At 31.9% G+C, this 20,060-nt stretch overlaps 1 protein-coding gene across 8 annotated transcripts in view; it reads left to right on the top strand.

The window, feature by feature from the left end:
- Positions 1 to 15,641, top strand: part of QKI (QKI, KH domain containing RNA binding) — a 101,556-nt gene extending 85,915 nt beyond the window's left edge. Inside the window, exons 5-9 of one of the 8 annotated variants that reach the window (XM_087718203.1) lie at positions 2,583 to 2,670; positions 4,776 to 4,799; positions 5,112 to 5,384; positions 8,304 to 8,378; positions 11,871 to 12,042. In XM_087718203.1, coding sequence (XP_087574329.1) covers positions 2,583 to 2,670; positions 4,776 to 4,799; positions 5,112 to 5,384; positions 8,304 to 8,378; positions 11,871 to 11,914 — 504 coding nt within the window. In that variant the 3' untranslated portion in view covers positions 11,915 to 12,042. The other 7 variants (XR_015697009.1, XM_087718206.1, XM_087718204.1 and 4 more) reach the window with 7 other exon arrangements.
- Positions 15,642 to 20,060: the final 4,419 nt, after the last annotated feature.

Genomic DNA, 20,060 nt, shown 5'->3' with positions numbered 1-20,060 from the left:
ACAGGAGATAAGAAAAAAGGAAAGAAACTCTGACTAAATCCAGTTTATATTAAACCTATTCGCTACAACTTTCTATGCTGTTCTGTCGTTCAAAACTATCCTTGCTTTGATCATGTCCATACACCAATTCATACTTAGTCTTTTGTTCTTTAAACTTCTCAGTTTTCTCTTTGAAGATCACATTAACTCCATTGTGCCACTAGTTTCAATTTCTTCCCCTTCATCTCATTTACTCCTTGCTGCTTAAATTTTGCCATTAATGAGAGGCCATTTTAAGATTTCTCTTCCATGAGAAGAATTGGTGCGGGCAGGGGGAGATTAAATATCAGTATCACAAACTACAAGAGGGATTAAACATGCCTAGTAAATATAAGTATCTAAAGCCCCACAAAACACATTTCTAATAATTACTATTTTTTTAAAAGAAACAACCAAATGATTACCGTATTTTTCGGAGTATAAGACACACCTTTTTCCCTCAAAAAAGAGGCTGAAAATCTGGGTGTGTCTTATACACTGAATACAGCATTTTTTGCTTTCCAAAACCCCATCCCCTTCACCAAAATGGCCTTGTATAATCTTTAGGAGGCTTTCAGAGTGCTGGGTGCTAGAGAGGGCAAAAATGAGTGAAAAACGGGCCATTTTTTTGCTCAATTTTGCCGTCCCCTAGGAGCACTCTACAAGTCTCCTAAAGGCTATTCATGCCTTTTTTTAAAAAAGAAAAAATGGGCCCGTTTTCACAAAAAATGGGACTTTTGGGGAGGTCTGCAGAGTGCAAAAACTTTTTTTTTAAATTTGCCTCTTCAAAATCTTGGTGCATCGTATACTCTGAAAAATATGGTATATAATAATATATTTTTCTGATCATTGTTTCAGATTACGATATATCTATCTGATTGATTGTGATTTCAAATGCTTGCATACGTTGTTTTGTTTTAAGCTAAAAGAAAAGCATGCAAAAGCATTGTTGCTGATTTTATTGAAATCAGCTCATTCTCAGTTCATATATACACACATACAGTATTGTGTTTGTTTTAGAAGAATGAATCTTTAAAACTGCTACAGTCATTGTACCAGTTTTCTGTAATTGCCAATTTAATAATAGCTGATTCACTAAAATGATGTGCTTCCTTTCTATTGTATTTTTACAGAATTTGATTTAAGCAGTTTCATTTAGTGTTTTAGGCACCAGGCTAGAAAACAGGAGATCATGAGTTCTAGTCCTGCCTTAGCAATGAAAGGCAACTAGGTGACCTCAGGCAAGTCAGCCCAAGTCATTTCACAGGGTTGTTGTTGGGAAAATATGAGGAAGGAATATTAGATACGTTCACCGACTTGTGTTTTTTTTTAAATAAAAAAAAAGATAGGCAAGATATAAATAAAATAAAATTTAAAATTGGGAATTGGTGAAATGCTGCAATTAAGAGTATGTAGTTAAATGTTCTAAGGATAATATTTACATTTATTGGTGATTGGAAATCCCTTATAGATTTTTGCATAAAAATGAAAAGAAAGGAACTTGTATTTTATGGTTTTGATGATTAGACTGGATAGATTATAGAAAGAGGAGGGTCATGATGTAACTTTAGCGAATGAGGTTAAAATTAACTGTACTTACAATTGCTGTGAAGAATATAGGAAGCCACATCTTTATATCTTTTTACATTTTTTCCTTTTTTATCAATGTTCTTTTTTCTTATTGCACTTTTTGCTTTTCTTTTTGTTTTCCTTCTATTTTAGTTTGTATTTGTTCTTATTGCTGTTAAAACTTTTCAGTAAAATACTTTTTAAAATAATATATACTTAAATTTTTGCATATTAGTAACCCTAATAAATTATATTTTAGAATGCATACTAACAATATCTATAATACAAGGAAAAAATAGTTTACTATTTGTACTTTGGCCTGTTGATATAGGAATGCTTCGTATAGTTTAATTTTGTAGAAGTTATATCCATTAAAGTTTTCATAACCAAACTTGGCTTATAAGTAGCAAATATGCATGGATTATAATTTTGAATAGGTGTGCTTGTAGACTTCCCTCATGGAAGCATTGGTACTTGTATTGCAATTTGAAGTTTGTTAACCATTCATTTGAGAGTTTTCATTTGGGACTTAAGAATCATTACTCTTCCATTTAAAATTGAATGGAAGACAGATTCAGCCCTTTACGCTACTTATTTTGTACAACTCTGATTCAATAAAAAGTTTCCTATCCTCTTCCAGGTTTGTTTTACCTTTGAAGGAAAGGATTTCATGCATTGTTTTATACATTGAAATTGCTGTCCAGAAGAGAGCAGCCTCTATTACTTTTTTTTTTTTTAGCACTGTCACAGTATAGTACAATTGCAGTGGCGTTTACCTATTCTTGAAATCTAATAGGTGCATTGGAAGGTGCAGAATTTTGAATTTTAAAAAAGCATATAAGAAGTCATTATGTGACTAGAGCAGCATCAACATCAATTTCCTTTATGTAAATGTGTTTCAATTTCATATATCACTTAGAACTTGTATCAAGTTCTTTGCAATTGTGCTATGAGATTATAAACTGCTTTGCTAATAATGTACTTCATTTGTGCAGGCAGAGGGAGAAGATAGCCTTAAAAAGATGCAGTTAATGGAACTTGCAATTCTGAATGGTACCTACCGAGACGCCAATATCAAATCACGTAAGTCCTATAGTACTATAGACATTTTCATATGTGTACAAGAATTTCAGTTCTTTATATAGCAAATAGAAGCCGACAAAATATGTTCTAGTTCTTTTTGTCAGTCACATATTTTATAGCTGTTTCAAATATCCTTGGTGCTCATAGAGTACATTTTGTATTTGCCCCATGTGTATTATCTTGCTTTTCAGAGCATGCACATCTCTGTTCATATTTTTATACTTCTTAACGTATACATTGGGCAAAGCTTGCTATTGAAAGAAAGGTATTGCACATATTTTCTGGCATATCTTGTTTTTTCTTAATTAAACCTTCACCAAATAAATTCTCTCTCAAATGTGCTTTTTTTCAAGAGACAACTGGACTTTCCAGGTTTTCTGAACCTCTTGAGAGCTGAAGAAGCTTCTTGGATGAGAAGCAAAATGTCTTCAAAGAACAATCAGAAAGTCCAGTTGCCTTTTGAAAAAAGTACCTTTGGGACAACCATCACCTGAGTGACTGAGAATCTCATAGACAAAATACATTCTGTTTAATTCAGCTATGGGGCAGAGACTTGGCACCTTCAGGAACGTAGTTCTCTTATACTTTAGGGTGAGATCAGACCGTAGTTCATTCTGTGTAGTATTTTGTTTTTCACTTCCCCTCATTTCTTTTGCTCTGAATACTGAGATCAGTCATATGATAGTAATGATGACTTTGTAAACAGTCTTAGCTGATTCAGCATGTTTTCACAAATGCATGTATTCAGGGATATTTGAAAACTAAATGCTTTTCACTTACTGACTGGATTATATTTTAGTCATGTTGAAACATTAACAGGCAAATCATTGCATTTTGAGAATAAGAATGGTTTATTTAACCACTAATAGATAATAAGAAATCATACTTCACATCAGTGCTTTTTTATATTCAATGAATCACAAAATTGATAGAAATAAAAAGTTTTCTGGTGTATGATCGGGCCTACCACAACATTTAGTCTAGACTGTGCCTATAATAGATTCATTTTCTAATGTACACATAGTTGCACTATAATATTAATGGTCTCCAACTTCAGTAATATAGTACATTCAAAGCACATCTTAGTACATTCTTCTCATGCTCCAGATTGCCATTAAGAAAACATGTTTAAATGTTTAAAACATTCCTAAAACTTTGATGTACAGATTAGTTTGTACTTGGCCTTGATCACTGACAATCACCTGTGTTTCCTGTTGGTCCCGAAAGCTTTTGTTTTGAAAGTAATTTATTGATCAACATATGCTGATTTTGACATGTTTTTAGTAATCAGTTTGATAAGTTATGCTCCAGAGCAAGTGCTTGATCTCTCATAGGTTCAAGAAGTAATGTTGTCATGCCTTAAGGTATTTTGCTGTTAGGTATAGAAATATTTCCTAAATGTATCATAAGGCATCACCATCCCCCTCTTCTATTTATTTGCTTTCGTTGAACTACAGCTCAGAATTATGCCTTTCTTTGCCTTCAGAACTGATTCATTATCTATTCGCTATTGATCAGTCAATAGTTTTATTGGTTTAGCTGCATCTTAAATTTCAAAAATTAAATAGTAAACACACCCCAATTGCTTTTTAAGTTGGTAATTTAAATATATTGTAAAATATATACTTAGCAGTATTTCACTCTGTTTTGATAAATTATTAAAAGTAGGCATTAAACCCAGGAACTCATGGCAATTTAAATATTTTTCAAATAGTGTTAACATATATGTATATTAACATAAATGCTCATTTTTACTTACAGTTTATTATATTTTAGTTTTTTTTATATTACCAACCTGTCTTTAAAGAGAAAAAAGTTACAGAATTGTTTTCCAATTATATTAGATGGGGGGAAATGTAGCAAACGTTTTCTTATCCTTGTCACCACTTGTGCTGTAATTGTTCAGAAAATGGGCAAGAGATACAAACAAATGTTGATACTGTACTTGCTCACTTAATAGAATGTTTACTGGTTAAATTGCAACTGAAAAATGTTACATTGTATATCTAAGCTTCACTGAATTTCTGTGGATTCTGAAATTTCACTTTTTAATATTCCATATGCAATTACAACAGTATTTTCTTTGTTTCCTGCATGCCTCTCAGTCTCATGCAGTCTTGAAGGCATAGGTAATGAAAAATATGTGATCTACATTGAGCTTTTGTGCTGTGTGTTATTTGTTTTAGAAATATATTCTGCCATTTTAAATTGGCTTTTATTTTGCATGTTCATTTTAATCACACTGGGAAATGGAAAGCTGTTGCTTTTGAATGGTGTGCTTTGGCACTGTGTGATCAATGCATGTACTAATGATTTCCTTTTATTTTTCTTCTTTCCTACTTTTCTACTTTCCCCATCTTTTCATGTTTTGCACTGCTGTCTCCATACTTTCTTCTGAATTTCTTTGCTTACTGTAGCAGCCCTTGCCTTTTCTCTTGCAGCAACAGCCCAGGCTCCAAGGATTATCACAGGGCCTGCCCCTGTTCTCCCACCAGCTGCCCTGCGTACCCCTACGCCAGCTGGCCCTACCATAATGCCTTTGATCAGACAAATACAGACCGCTGTCATGCCAAATGGAACTCCTCACCCAACTGCTGCAATAGTTCCCCAAGGACCTGAAGCTGGTTTAATTTACACACCTTATGAATATCCCTACACACTGGCACCTGCTACATCAATTCTTGAGTATCCTATTGAACCCAGTGGGGTATTAGGTAAGTTTCTCCAAGACAGTTTAATTGAATATTATAGGTAGCATGGGTTGTGCCCCATTATATTTGGTGAGATTCTGAAAGTATTTTTGTTTTACTGTCAATGAAATATGCCTCCCTTTTTAAAACAACTGTGTCCCCATATAATAAGGATATTCGGTTTGAAGAATTACACTTTTTTCTCTGTAGAGGAGATTAGGCGATTGAAATACCTGATATTCTTAATACTTTGGTTCCTTGGTTTTCAGCATCAAGACTTTATTTTAGTATCACTTAGAAAAAGTTAGTGTTAATTTAATATTGCTGTTTTTGTTCATATAACGTTTTTTACTTTTTTTCCTCTGTTCTGATATTAAATGTATATAATGAATTATGTTGTTTTATGTCATTTTTAATACTTGACTGAAAGATAGTTACTGCTGTTGATTATATTCAGGAGCAAAAATATAGTCCAAGTAAAACACACATAAAATCTCATTTATTTCAGTTTGAGAAATTAGTTGCAATGGTCTATCCGTTTATGTGAAAGCATGCCTGATTGAACTATATACAATATATTGCTGAATACATAAGTTATCTACCTAGATTACTCTTCCATTGAAATCTATGGGACAGCTTAACCATTGGCTTTTTGGATCCCCGGGCATTTGAAATCATGAATCAATTATTTAATTCCCTATCTTAATTTTTTTAACCTAAAATTAAGCCTGGTTGCAAAGCAGTACATGTCATGCCTACATCCATACTTCCCATTTTCTCTGGGATTGAGAAAGCAGCATAGCTATTTTATATTTCACTGTATTTAAAAGTGCTTTTGTAATACCAATTCTTCTACTATAATTCATAACATATCTTTTACATAAAATAGCTTTTACTGTAAATGAATTACAATTAACAATAGTGTTAAGATTAGTAATTGTATATTATATGCTAGTTCACATTTTCACTTCCTTTGTGAGTTTTTCTAGGTGACAATATTTTCAGGAACACTTTAGCGTAAATAGATATATTTATTTATAATCACCAATAAATGCTTCTTTTCACATTACTTCATTTGAATCAGCCTATAGTAATGAATAACATGAATATAGCATTTCCATAGATATTCATAAGATACCATCGTATATAATTAACTATGCAATTAATTTATGTTAATTAAATTTTAGGGCTAGACTGTTGGAACTATGCATATAAGGGATTTTTTAAAAAGAATAGAACATCCTGTAATTTTTAATATTTTAATTATAAAAAATTATTATTTTTTTGAAAAGTGATTGCTTTTGTTTGAAATGCTTGCATGCTGTAATTTTAGATATCTATGTCACCTATCATAACTTAAATATAATAATATAGTTTTATACGTAGTATTATTTTATGGCTAATTTTCAGATAAGTTCACTCTTACTAAAGATTTACTAATTTAAGTTAATGTTTACAATTGTATGTAAATATTCATTTTAATTTTGACACTATTATGTGATGAAGTTAATAGTAATCAAATTTGAAATAGGTGATAATACATTTTATGAATATAAACATTATAATTGTTTCTTACAATACAATATCAGAGTCAAGACACTGCTTCCAATGTGAAGAACTGATCATTAAAGTAAATGCCATCTAGTACTTCCTGCTGTATTGTGAAAATTAAGTATAAGTCTAATAAACTATGTGTTAATAAATATTGACTCTAAAATGCTACGTGTTAAAACTATTATTATGGAAATATGCATCTTTATTTTTAGTGATGAATGCCAGCAAGGCTGTGCAAATTATTTGAAAGATTTTCTTTTCATTATGTAAGAACTTTTATCCATTCTAATTGTTAAAGCAGCTGCATCTTTTTTTAAGTTCACAAGCTGTTCTCAGCTATTTTTGCATGCATGTGCATGCCCATCCCTTTCATTCCCCTTCCAATGAGTCCACTTTAATTGTTTGAGAACTTGTGCTTTGTATGTGCCCCTTTTGTTAAAAAAAGATAGAAAACTATTTCAAACAATTTGTAAATCCCTAATTTAATAATATTTTCAGCAAAATATAAGGGTTTAAAAAGAAAAGCAATTTAGGAAAAATGTGTCAATAATTTAGGGAACATTAGAAAATAAATTTATGGGAAGGATTGACAGTAGCATCAAATCTTAGTTGACTAATATTTAATTCCCTTTTATCTTTAGGTATGGCTTTCCCAACGAAAGGCTAAGAATTCAAGAATGGTCTTAACTGAACCTCATCAGAGCTGACTTTTAACAAATGTTTAGTTTTCAGCAGCCTTGAAAAAATGTAGCCTAGCAGTCAGTGACTTACTTGCACTTTTTTTGCACATAGAAATAAAAATGCTATTAATTTGATGTAGCCTATGCTATGGCAAGGTAGCTGTGATTTATGAGTGTATGGTAGTATACTGACTGCTATGTATTCTGTACTATTTGCTTTACTAATCACCTAATTCATTGCAGTTCACAGTTATTGACTTAGTTTTTAAAACAGTCTTGAGGAATCGTGTTATATATTTTTTAAAAATGGTAAAAACTGGAAGTTGTTTAAAAATTAGCAAAGAACCTTCAGTATTAAAATGGCATTATTTAAGATAGTCCTGCTGCAAGGAAGGCACTTCAGTGAATATGTGACTAGTAAAGCTCAATTGTGTTTGGGTCTAGTAGATTTCATGAAATACTGTAATCAAGTTTGTAAATGAATGGATAATGCAGGTTAAGGCCTGGATGTTTAAAATAAATGCAATATTAATCTGCACAGATATAATTCATATATTAAGGTTAAAATTTGAAACTACTGTGCCTTAACTTGTTGCTTTCTTTAAATAGTATTTTAAGAAAGTGATCATTTAAAATCCATTTTAATAAGCCTGCTGTTAATGTTTTATGAAATGTTTTCTAACTGTCTTGGTAATTGCAATTTAACTAGGTGCGGTGGCTACTAAAGTTCGAAGGCACGATATGCGTGTCCATCCTTACCAAAGGATTGTGACCGCAGACAGAGGTTAGTTTAGTTCTGCAGTTCTTGCTTATAAGAAATGCTTTGAGTGTACATGGAAATTTGCAACACCACAACTGGTTAATCAAATTCTCCTTTGACTGTTTTATTGATGTTTATATTAAATTGAAGTGAACATAACAATTTTATGGCAATTTAAAACTACTGTACCCTTTCTATCAAAAATCTATACACAGACAAACACACGGACACACACAAACTTCAGTGTATTGAGTATACAAAGTTATAACTTCCTTTGTGAGCACTATTATTTATTTCAAGTAGGCGTCATTTTATTGTTGGGTTGGTATTTGATTTTCCTATGGGACTTCAAATAATTTGAGATATATCAAATTGGTGTTGCAAAATAAAATGAATGGATGAGTGCTTAATAAGGTAGAAGTAAGTGCTATATGTATTTTTTCAGGAGAAAACTGAAGATTCATTTCCTCTCTGTTGACAAGTTGTTTGTGCCTTTGCCCTAAAATCTCTACATTTAACAAGGAGATTAAAAGGGATGTATCTCAACTTTGAGTAGGTTTTCCTAGCTTCTAGGATTTAAAAAATGCATTTAGAACTAAAATTCATTTTTTGAACTTACTACTTTTGATATTTTGATAGGCAAAGTAAAAAACATGCTTGGCTTGGTTATTGAAGGGAAAATAAATCTTCATTTTCTCCTTTATATCATGCAATTTACATTCCTTGTAAATTTATAGGCTTTTGAATGATGTCTTTTTCTTGTGAGAAGTGACTTCTCGGTTTATTGACATTGAGTTTACTACTGAAAGCAGTGTGACACTTCAGGAACATTTGTTCCACTGTAGTATTGGTTTGGTTTCTGAATTTGGCAACTCAGTTGTGATATCGATATACCTCCCTTAGTCATCAGAGGTATTGTGAGGATTAGATTAGAATGCAAAATTTTAATTCTTGGAGTAGATTTGTAATATTGCACTAGAATAAATTCACATAAGAATAACTTTTATTGCAAAATGATATTTCAAATGCTAAATAAATATCAGTGCCTTTATTTTTAACTTTTACCAGTTCTTCAGCTCAGAGCATAGGAGTTCATTGTTAGAAACATTCCAAACCAGATAGGTACTTTCTGCAACATTTCAGAAATGCCACATTGTATTTTCAAAGTATTTTCTTTTCTGAAACCCCACCCCTGTTTGTATTGAATCACCGTTATGAATGTTCACTTCTGTGAAAAATACCTTTTGTACATATAATGAGGGAGCAAGATCATGCATTCCTATTTCCATTCTTCTTGGATGCCACATGTGAGTATTGTTTAATGTGAAAAAAAATGCTATAAACCCACTTTACTTGATTCTCCTCTTTTGCCAATTATTGGGCGCATGTGGATATCTAAAGGTAACGGAATCAGGACAGATATATCAAGTGGAATGAGAAGAAAAAATAAATTTCACTGCTGATTGAGAGAATTGTACTGGATAGTTAATGGGCCAGAGAATCAGCTAGCTTTTAATACTCTGTATCTAGAAGTCTGACATTTGGGTGGTAGTTCAGTTTGTGATTGAATTTTGAATTGTATCTAGAGTTGGCAGTTGTTAGAAACAATGTTTTGTAGGTTTTGGGGAGATTTGTTAAAACTAATTTGCAGACATTGTATTAAGAGTCATATTTTTATTTTGGGAATATTTGAGAGAACATAGTAGTAGAATGTTATAATTATAGTTACCATTGTATAGACTATGGTGACGTTTTTTCTCCCTAATAATTAGTTTTACTAATGATGGTATATGATTCAGATACACATGACATTAGTGAACATGATGAATAATTCCAGATTCCATCAAACTCTGAGGTGGCTTTGTTTATTCATTTTGAATTGTGGACAATAGTGTAAAAGTGTAGAGTAGTATACTAGTTTTTGTCATTAATACATTTTTATTTATTTATATCACTTGGTTCCCCATTCAGATTTAATTTATTGTGTGCAACCAAGTTGAAAATTCCATTGTACTAACATAACTGGACACTGTATAGCTTCACATATGTCTGAAAAATTGTCCAGTTCAATATGCATTAAAATTCAATGTCAGTAAACCGAAGCACTTTCTGTTCATAAGAAAAACTATAAGGTGTTAACTGAAGCTAGCATATGCATTAATTTGATCTTTGGTTAACAGAGATTTTAAAAGAAGTATCCCATTATTGTCTGATTAAAGATTTTATTCTTAATGCTGGCTTATATGTAAGCATTGTGTTTAAAGCAAGAGCTCCCAACTTTTCAGAATTCATTTCTCTGAGAATGAAGCATAATTTCTTCTAAAGCCCCGCAATATAAATAATATAAAACTGAATTTATGTAACAGAGAGACTGACTGATTTAATTGTAATAAACTGTAATGGTGTTGCACACTTGACAAACCTGTGTGTACTGTAGATGGTCAGGGACTTGGCAGAGGATGTATCACAGGTGTACTGGTATCTTACCATAGCTTGCATTGATTTAAATACACAAGAAATGGCAGTGCTGAAACTATAACAGTAAAGTGTTTTTTCAAAGCCAATTTTCACTTAATTTATATCTACAAATTGTAATACCATATTAATCAAAATTGTAGTAAGTACCAAGAACGCTTTAAGATTCTGGATATGTAATACACATTTTTATAGTGGCAAGATAATGCCACATTAAATATTTATTAATTTTAAGGTGGTTTTTTTTTTTACAATATTTTTAACTTAAAACCCACTTCTCAGCATTTAAAAAAAATCAGGGAAAATAAGGTATCATTTAAGTTACAACAGTAATGGTTTTAGAGTTCATGAACTGTAGCCTAAATTATAGGCCATAGAAATGATGTAAAGCCAACCCAAGATGTAAGGCCTTAAAAATGTGCTATCTGTGAACATTGCACCTACTGAATTCATTTTTTTAAAATGGCACAACTCTTGACTTTGCACTGAACACCTTTCTCACTTTCATCTCCTCTGCTTTAGTCAATGGCAACAGTACAAATATTCTTATCAAACCTCAGAATTTATTAGAGATAATAAAGCTGTTGAATGAGTCTTAAAATTTGTACTACTGTAAAGTGGACCAAGTTGTTGAAGGAGAATGAGAAAGAGAGTAATTAAAGAAGAAACAGCTCAAGAAAAATGGGAATGATAACTTTCCACTTGAGAACTTTTTTTATGTTTTATTGTAATATTTGTGTGTTTTGGAAAAGAAAATAGTATTTACAGGTGGCTTCTTTTAAAATATAAAAATATAAAGCAGGAATGTATATGAAATGTCAAATTTTATTGTATTTGCAAAGTATTAGCTTTGAAAAAAGAGCTGTTTGTAGTTTTTAAAATGCCTTATTAGTATCAATTAGATTTCCTATATTTTTGATGTAACTAGAGCATTTTAAATATAGAATTTTAAATGGCAGGACTTTTACAGTGTTTACATATAAGTGCATTTTCTTAGTGTCCTATATGTGTAAGATAGGATTTTGTTTTTTTTTTTAAAAGGAAAAAGCTCCCTAGAACATTTGGGCTTTTCCTGTTTCCCATGAACGATGCCTACTCTTTTAGACTTCAATTTAGTATTGCTTTGTATCATGAAGCCAAGAAGTTCAGTGTTGATTGTAAATAGAATCATTGAAAAGCAATAAAATTTATTGAACAAAAAACTTGTTTGGCCGGTAGTTTGTCAAATCAAATGTCAACAAATCAAATTTCTTAGATTCATTTCTCTTAACTGTTAGTTATTAATAATCACATTCATCATTACTAGTTGCTTTGATTGCTTGCACATGGGAGAATACTAATGCTTAATAGCAGTCAGATACTGATATGGTGCACTGACTGTTCTCAATTCTTTTATCAAGTTCCAGAAATTGTTCATCATTTTGTTTTGTTTTGTTTTGTTTTTTCTTTCATTGACTGCTACTAACCATTAGTTATATTTTTATTTCTATTTTTCCTTGTTAACCAGTTTTGTGGGGACTGGGCTTCTCCTTCATATGTTCAAATCATGATACTAGGCTGTCATGATTTTTATTGCATTCTGTAGATGGTGTCAAGCAGTATGTCAGAATTAAACATGCTTGTTTTTATTAGTTGTGATTAGTTTTCATGTTGTCATTAAGCCGTCACTAGCTGAAACTAATCTCTTCTCTATCTTTCTTTCTTTTTTGTTTTTTTGTTTTTTGTTTTTTTTGTTTCTAACCACCCAGCCGCCACCGGCAACTAACCTATGACCTTCTGACCTCTGAACTCTTCACCCAATGATGACCTGACCATGCCTGCCTGCTGATCAGTTAACTGGTAATCGCCTTTGCTTGTCTGTCTTCAGTGCAGCGAGCTGAGGCATTTGTCCGTTCGTCTTACCATCTAACAAAAAGACAAAGAATTTGTTGTCCTCCAACTCAGCTTTTTTTCCCTGTTTGGGTGAAAGTGGTTCTAGAACCTGCACTGAATAGTAGTAAAGCAATAAGGTCCAATTCATCCTTCCGCACTGATCATCTTTTAGTGTCCCACCCTAAAAATGGTAAGAAGGGCCTCATTTAAGAGATGGAAGCAGATGTCCCTTAACTCCCTGATGTCAGAGGCAGTTACTGTGAGACTTCTAGGAATCTTTCTCTTCTCATAAAGAAGTCAAAGCTCTCTTTGAATGTACTGTGTGATGATGCATCATGCATGAACCTTTGGTCAGGGATATCATTGGTGAAGGGATTCCTAAAAGTATTCAAAATTTGACATGCAGTGTAATCACTACCAATGCCCTCAAAGGGCAGAAGATGCAGCCTTTTTTATATTACCTGCCAAATTGGGTGTTTTTAAGAGAAAAAAAAGTGCCATGAAAGATAGGTTACTGAATTTTTGAACCACATCAATGCATTAAAAGACAGCAACCCTATCGAAGCTAATGCTGAGATACAGTTCTTTTACTATACATCAACTTCCTTTTAAAAATTACATGAGTACAAGGTACATGCATTATGTGTCACATTACTGGGCAAATTGTTCAAATATTTTTTAAGCCTCCCTGTATAGAGTAAATTCATAAGGATATAAAAGCCATGCTTGCCTATTTGCTGTATACATGTAATGAAATTGTAGATAAAGTGTAGTGCATTGAAACAAATTGAAAAAAAAGTAGATACTTTTACTATACAAGGGTGCTGGTGCAGAAGAAATATATATTTTTGGAAATGTAGCATTTTATACTTTCAAGTGTTATAAAAAAGAAAAAAGAACAAAGAAACCCTTTATTTCATTAAATGATTTTTTCTGGTGGTTGTCGAGAAACAAAAGACCAAAAGAGCCTTTTTGTCTTTCTTTTTTATTTTTTAAGTATTGGAATAAGTATAAAGAAAAGAAAGTGCCTTATTTTCTTCATGGTCATTTAGTCAGGTGTGTCATATAATCAGCTCCTCCCTAAGACAGCAAGTTAATGCATGCCACTCAGTCCGCCCAGTATGTGAAAAGAAGCTGTGAGGAAAGACAAATGAGTTGACTATTAAAATTACCTGGTTTTTGCCACAGCATGATGCAACCTTTCCAGATCCCAAACTGTGAAATAGAATTGTTCCACCAACAGCCAACCGCAATATTTTTGTAACACGTTCCCTCTTCAATTGTAGACAATATATTTTTATAATACTTGCTCAGCCTTAAACCAAAGGGTTCTATGATGCAGTTTCATTCTAAATCAAATTATAAGATAACAATAGTTATAGAGTAGCAAGTGTTTGGGTTTTTTATTATTATTTAGAGATCAGTTACCTTTTTTTTCTGATTGAACTAGATGCAAGAAACTACAAGAGAACTTAAACTTGCTCCCATATAATTTCATCCATGACTAAACCAAACATTAAGATTGAGCATGTTATAAGTTTTGGATGTTTTAGCTGCAATGCCAAGTGCGTATGGATTTACATAATTTTTCATGAAACTTCTACTTGAGGAATGTTAACTACTGGTTGCGCTTTCCCTTAAAGGAGGAAAATCCAGCTGTGGTTCAGTTTGATTTTTTTTAAAGAAGTTTGTGTGGCTGAATTAGTATTAATTAACACTAGTGTTTATAAACACTTTACGCACAAAAGTGGAGTGTAAAATTAATGAGCAAGTATCAACATGGTCACGGCTTAGAAGCAAATTGGCAAAGATCAGGTGATACCTTGCCCTTTACATTGTGTCAGCTTATTCTCCTAAAAACCTTCACAGTTTCCAAATCAAAGGTCAATAGTAAGTTAGATAAAGAGGGCTTATTTTTTAAGCATCTGCATGGTGACTTTATCAACATTATGTCTCACCTGGAAACAAGTATCAGTTTATTTACTATGCAATAAACATTCATCTTTTTGTACGCAGCTAGCTTTCCTTTTATTCTGCCACTGGCTTTGTCTTCCTGTTACATAACATTTTTGTTGTTGTTTTTTTATTTGGTTTTACTTTTGGTATATGCTGTGCCATTTTGATTTTTGTTTGGTTGAATAAACTTGCGACACTCAAACATTTTGGAGAGAGGATTGCTATAACGTTACCAGTATTTGATCCAGTTTCATCTCAACTGTGATAAACCTGGACATTTTTAGATGCTGATCAGAGGTCTCTTCTAGGGAGAAGTGTGACTTCTAAAAGTAATATTTGTTCTGAAAAAAAAAAGTTTTAAAACTTGGTTGATAACATTTTGGATCAACTTAAAGCATGACTTTTGAATCTCTGAATGCCTTGGTTCTCAGTATTATCATCCTTTATTGAATTTTTCTTTCTTAAAATATGTAGTTTAAGTCTTTTTTCTGACAGTATTATGTAATTTTTAGAGTGGGTATATGGGAGTGTCGCTTGTATGTAACCGTACAGATGACATGTATTTGTCTATTCTTTTATCTTAGTTTGATGCTATGTATGTAACATAACCAACCTATTGCCTATGAGAAACATGTAAGATAATGTATTTACAGCCATTGTTACAAGTTTATAATGTATTTTTCTATCTTGTTTTATATGTATGTTATATAACATTCAGAATAATTTTTCCTGATTGAGAAAAGGATACAAAAATGCAACACCCACAATTTTGATAACTGAAAATTGCTAATTGTTTTGCAGTACTTTATTATTATATTGGGAGTGTTGTCTTTCTTAGGCTTTTAGTTAGCTACTGGATTGAATACATTAGACATATTTGGGTTTTAGTTGGGTTTTTACATAGCTTGCATTTTAATTCTTTGGTTCTTTGCTGTTTCTATTAACCCATAGCATTATTTTAATAAATGTTATAATACCAACCTACTAACTTTGGACTATGTCAGTTTATTAACCACTACATGTTTAATTGAATAAACAAGGAAGGACAGAAGAATGTAAGTTATGAGTTCTTGGACTAACCCTGAAGAAGTGACCACAGATAACACATGATTTGTTTTATGTTGTTTGTTTGGCTGACATTCTGCACACTACCATTGAATTGGCTTTGGTCATATTGGACTTTTACCTTATGGGTAAGTGCCAGTAGAGTGGGGAACAAGTAGCATATTTGCAGGTAATCTTCTTTTAGAGTCTTGCCACTCGCCTTTCAGCATCTGCATTACTAATTCCACAATTTCCTTTTCTAAATTAATCACTGTCACCTCACAGCAAAAGGGCAAAGATACCAATATATTGGTATACAGTATGTGCCCAAAGAAACCAGTTTGATTCTTTGTTGAGCCTTTATGCTAAAAACATTTAGTTTGGTGTGAATATTCTAATTAAAATGACAGTTCAGCATCTCATCTAAACAACATTATTGTGTACATTTCAAAAATGTATTTAAAGCAAGAAACAGACCATTAACCTAGCAGGATCCATATTTTTCCCAATTTCATTGTGATCCTAAAGATGATTTTAGAAGCAGTCTTCAAATGACAAGTCTCAGGTAACTGTTTCTTAATAAGCAGTTTTAAAATTGTCGGTTCATTGCATCTCGGGCAGAACATTTCTTTTTTATATCTGTGGTTTGTAGTATTTAAATGACATCATAGTACAGGTCGACATTATTTCAAATCATAGGTAATTTTCTAATTACTGCAAAAGGTGTATAAAATATCCTTTTTGAAAAAGAAGTCTAACATTATTTTCTATGCTTATCTAGGAGATAATTGCTTGCAGAAATATGTTGTAATAAATTATTCACATTTTTCATGAGTAGATAATGGTTACAAAAATATAGCTAATACGGCCTATTCATCTGTTTTCAAATTCAATTTAATATATTTTATGGGAGACCTATTTATATGAAACAGCATTTGTTCAAAACATTCCTTTCTATGATCCACTTCAGAGAATTTGGCTTAAATTTATATCCATTTATGTCAGATTAACAAGGCTTAATTTTGAATACACATACATAAAATTCAGCTGTTATAAGCACAACATGAATATTGTTTTTAAAAAATGAAGTCAAGCCTTTTCAATTTTTAAGAAAAATAAGATTTGGTGAATACAGTGGCATATGAATCAGTATTTCTTGCTGAAATATGTAATATATTTGAAACACTTTATTTCGTAATAGTGTGCAACATAATCTTAACTCATCATTTATTAGAAGAGTCTGGATAAATATAACAATTTACCAGCTATGAATTATTTAATAAAAGAGAAATTGAAATAAAAATGAAGCAAAGCAAAATGTCCCAATATATTCAAGCCTATTCTAAAAATATACACTAGGATTGGATTTTGTTCAATATTGTAGGATAGAATGTAATAGGAATAAATTCATAAACAATATGCATGGATGCATACCTATTTGAAATCATACCAACCATACACTAGTAATACTAAAAATTGGGTATTTTTTTATAGCTACCACGCTTTGTTTTTGATACAGAGGGAAACAATCCAAATACTGCGGTGGTCAAATAGTATTTTTTTTACAAATGTGGAATGAGAAGCAATTGACAATTACATATACCTAAATTTGCCTAAAACTTGGGAAAAAATACATATTTTATGATAACTTTCCATAACATCAGTCAGTATCCTATATGATTTGATGAAATGGCTGGTTCATTATGTTAATTAGACAGATAATAGACGAAGAAAATTTATCTGAGTTTATAGGATCACCAGTCAACAAATGTAACATTTCCACATTTTTAATATCATTGGCTCCCTTTTCTAACAAAAAAATATTTTCAATTCTTTAATAAATTGAAAATAAAAGTCAAAAGTTTTGCTGTATCTAGAATGAAAATAATGTAAAGAATATGTTATTCATAACGGTACTTTTGATTTTGAAAAACAGCCATAATGTAAAGCTTAAAAGAAGTCAGGTACTTTAAATTATTTTAAAGTATGTTAAATATTAGATATTTTGTTTAGTACTTCCATTCAGAGCAAGAATCCAGCAGAGAGTTGTCCCTGGAGGATGAGGAAGTACAGTTTTTTCCAGTTCCCCCTTCTCCATTTCATTTCCCCCAGTCTTCTATACAGTAGGAGCTTACTGTAACAATGTGGGTGATGCATTGGTTTCATGGGGTAGGAAAGTGATTTCCCCAATTAAAATTCGAACATTATAGTTAAGGTAAATTGACACTAAAATTGAAGTTGAATTTAGGCTGTGATTTCTCTAATAAAGTGTAAATTAAAGCAACTACTGTAATTTCATTTGATCAAGTAATAAATTGCCAGTATTGTTCTCTTTAGGAAGCCACAAAAGCATTTATTATTGGTGGAACAAATATTTCTAGAATTCTAAACATTTAGTGTTAGTAATAGTTCTTCAGGCTTACATTTGTAAATCTCATTTTTTCAGCCTATTAACTAGGGGACCATTGAAATAATTCCTGTTGGAAACATTAATTGAGAGTGGACAGCCATTCAAGAGTCGTGCAGTGAAATCATCCACAGATCATCTTACATTGGCATAAAGCTTATAATTACATAATCTATTGATTTTTTTAAAAACACCTCTATCTGAAATTTCATATCTTTTTCAGGTATTCACTATTGCCAGTCAAATATTTTATGTAATGCTCAATGTTGAATCAAACTGGTTAAAAAGGAACTGTGCTCCTGGTTCTTTTTATGTTGCCGGCTAACTAACTGCAGGTGTGAACCTCCTGCCTCAGAAGTGAGTAGTTGAGAAGCACAGATTATTTATTTGCAATAATCAGTTCTTGATACTGGATATGATGGCAGTAATTAAATCAGAGTTACTCCCAGAAGAAAGATTTGCATTTGAGCAACTAATTATTAGACAAAATATTTTTTTAAAGATAGAAATATCCTTTTTAGTGGTATTTTTTTAATTGTGTCCATGATATAACTTGTATTAGGAAAAATGGATGTTGCCCAAACACATGTAAATAAAAAACATCACACCTGTAAACAATGTGCAGTGAAACTGGAAACTATGCTTAGAAGCCAATGGACAACATACAGGGTGCTATTACTTTTATATTTTGACAAATCAAATTTTGTTCTGTATGGAACTGTATGGCAGAATAAAGAATGTACATTTTGCACTCTTTAACTGTCATTAATGATTTTGGCATTTTCGTATATCCCAGATTTCTATGCCTGGCTTCTTAATAGTCTCTCACTTTAGATTATATATCAGCAGCTTGTATCAGATTTTAAACACAAATAGAAATGTCTGTAATAACAGGTTCCTATGGAGGTATTTTAAAACCAAAGATAAAATGATGTGAAATCCAGTGTTAACAAGAATAATTCTGTTTTGCATCGTTTGTGAACAACAGAGAAAGGTAATGTTGCATTTATCCCATGGAATATTAAATTGTCATAGGTGAATGTTATATATTGCAAATGAAAAAGTTACACATTTTCTTACATTATAACACACAATTAGAAAAAGTTTTAACAATTCAATAAATAGTTCCTCCTGAATTGTCCCTCCCTCCACAACCATCACTATCTATCCATTTTTGAATTTCTATTTTGATGGTCTAGTTTCCTTTAAAATGCTACTGCAGTAGGAATGTGGGGAGGGTGTATTAAAAAGGACATCAGTAGTTCAACCTAAGAAACTTAAGTGTGGACATTTTTAACTATATGAGCTTTTTCATTCAGTATGGTATGAACAACATATGGTTGCCCTTTAGGGTCTTGCTTTCCAAAATGATCTTCGTTTACTTAGAGTGCAACCTTGCATTTCAACCCAGAAGTTGGTTCCACTGAGTTTAATTAAACAATTCACAGGTAAGTATTTAATGGATGGATGTTCCAAGTTGCTTATTCTTTTCTATAGAATTTAAGCTTTTCTAGTTTCAGTTTTTTCTTTCAGATGGTATTTATTCCCAATGTTCATCACTTCTATTCTCTTAGCTATCCTTACCATTCTTAACACATTTAAATATAAATTTCTAAAATCTATTCCTGTATTGAATAATGATTCCATATTAATAGGAAATGGAGGATATGTGTATTTGATGGCTCCTTATAGTCTGCACTGTAGATTACAGTCGGGAGTTCCACATGCCCTTTGGTCAGAAAGAAAAGTAACCGAGGAACCTTACTTTCTTCCTTTTGTCATTTCCTCACATCATAAATGATGCAGTTCATAATTTATCTGGTAGCTAATTATTTGTACTGTTGGTATCAATTCTGTCCCTGACAAGCCATTTTAAATCTGTTCATATAGAACACATCTCCTTTGCCATAATAAAATTGGTAACAAGATTCATAGACAAGCCTTTGATGCTT

The sequence above is a fragment of the Thamnophis sirtalis genome, unplaced genomic scaffold (genome assembly GCF_051295495.1).
Source record: "Thamnophis sirtalis isolate CommonGarterSnake01/CBP01778 unplaced genomic scaffold, rThaSir2_p1.2 scaffold_6, whole genome shotgun sequence".
Lineage (NCBI taxonomy): Eukaryota > Metazoa > Chordata > Lepidosauria > Squamata > Natricidae > Thamnophis > Thamnophis sirtalis.
The sequence above is the reverse complement of the archived record's forward strand: the minus strand, read 5'-3'. Positions and strand labels throughout refer to the sequence as shown.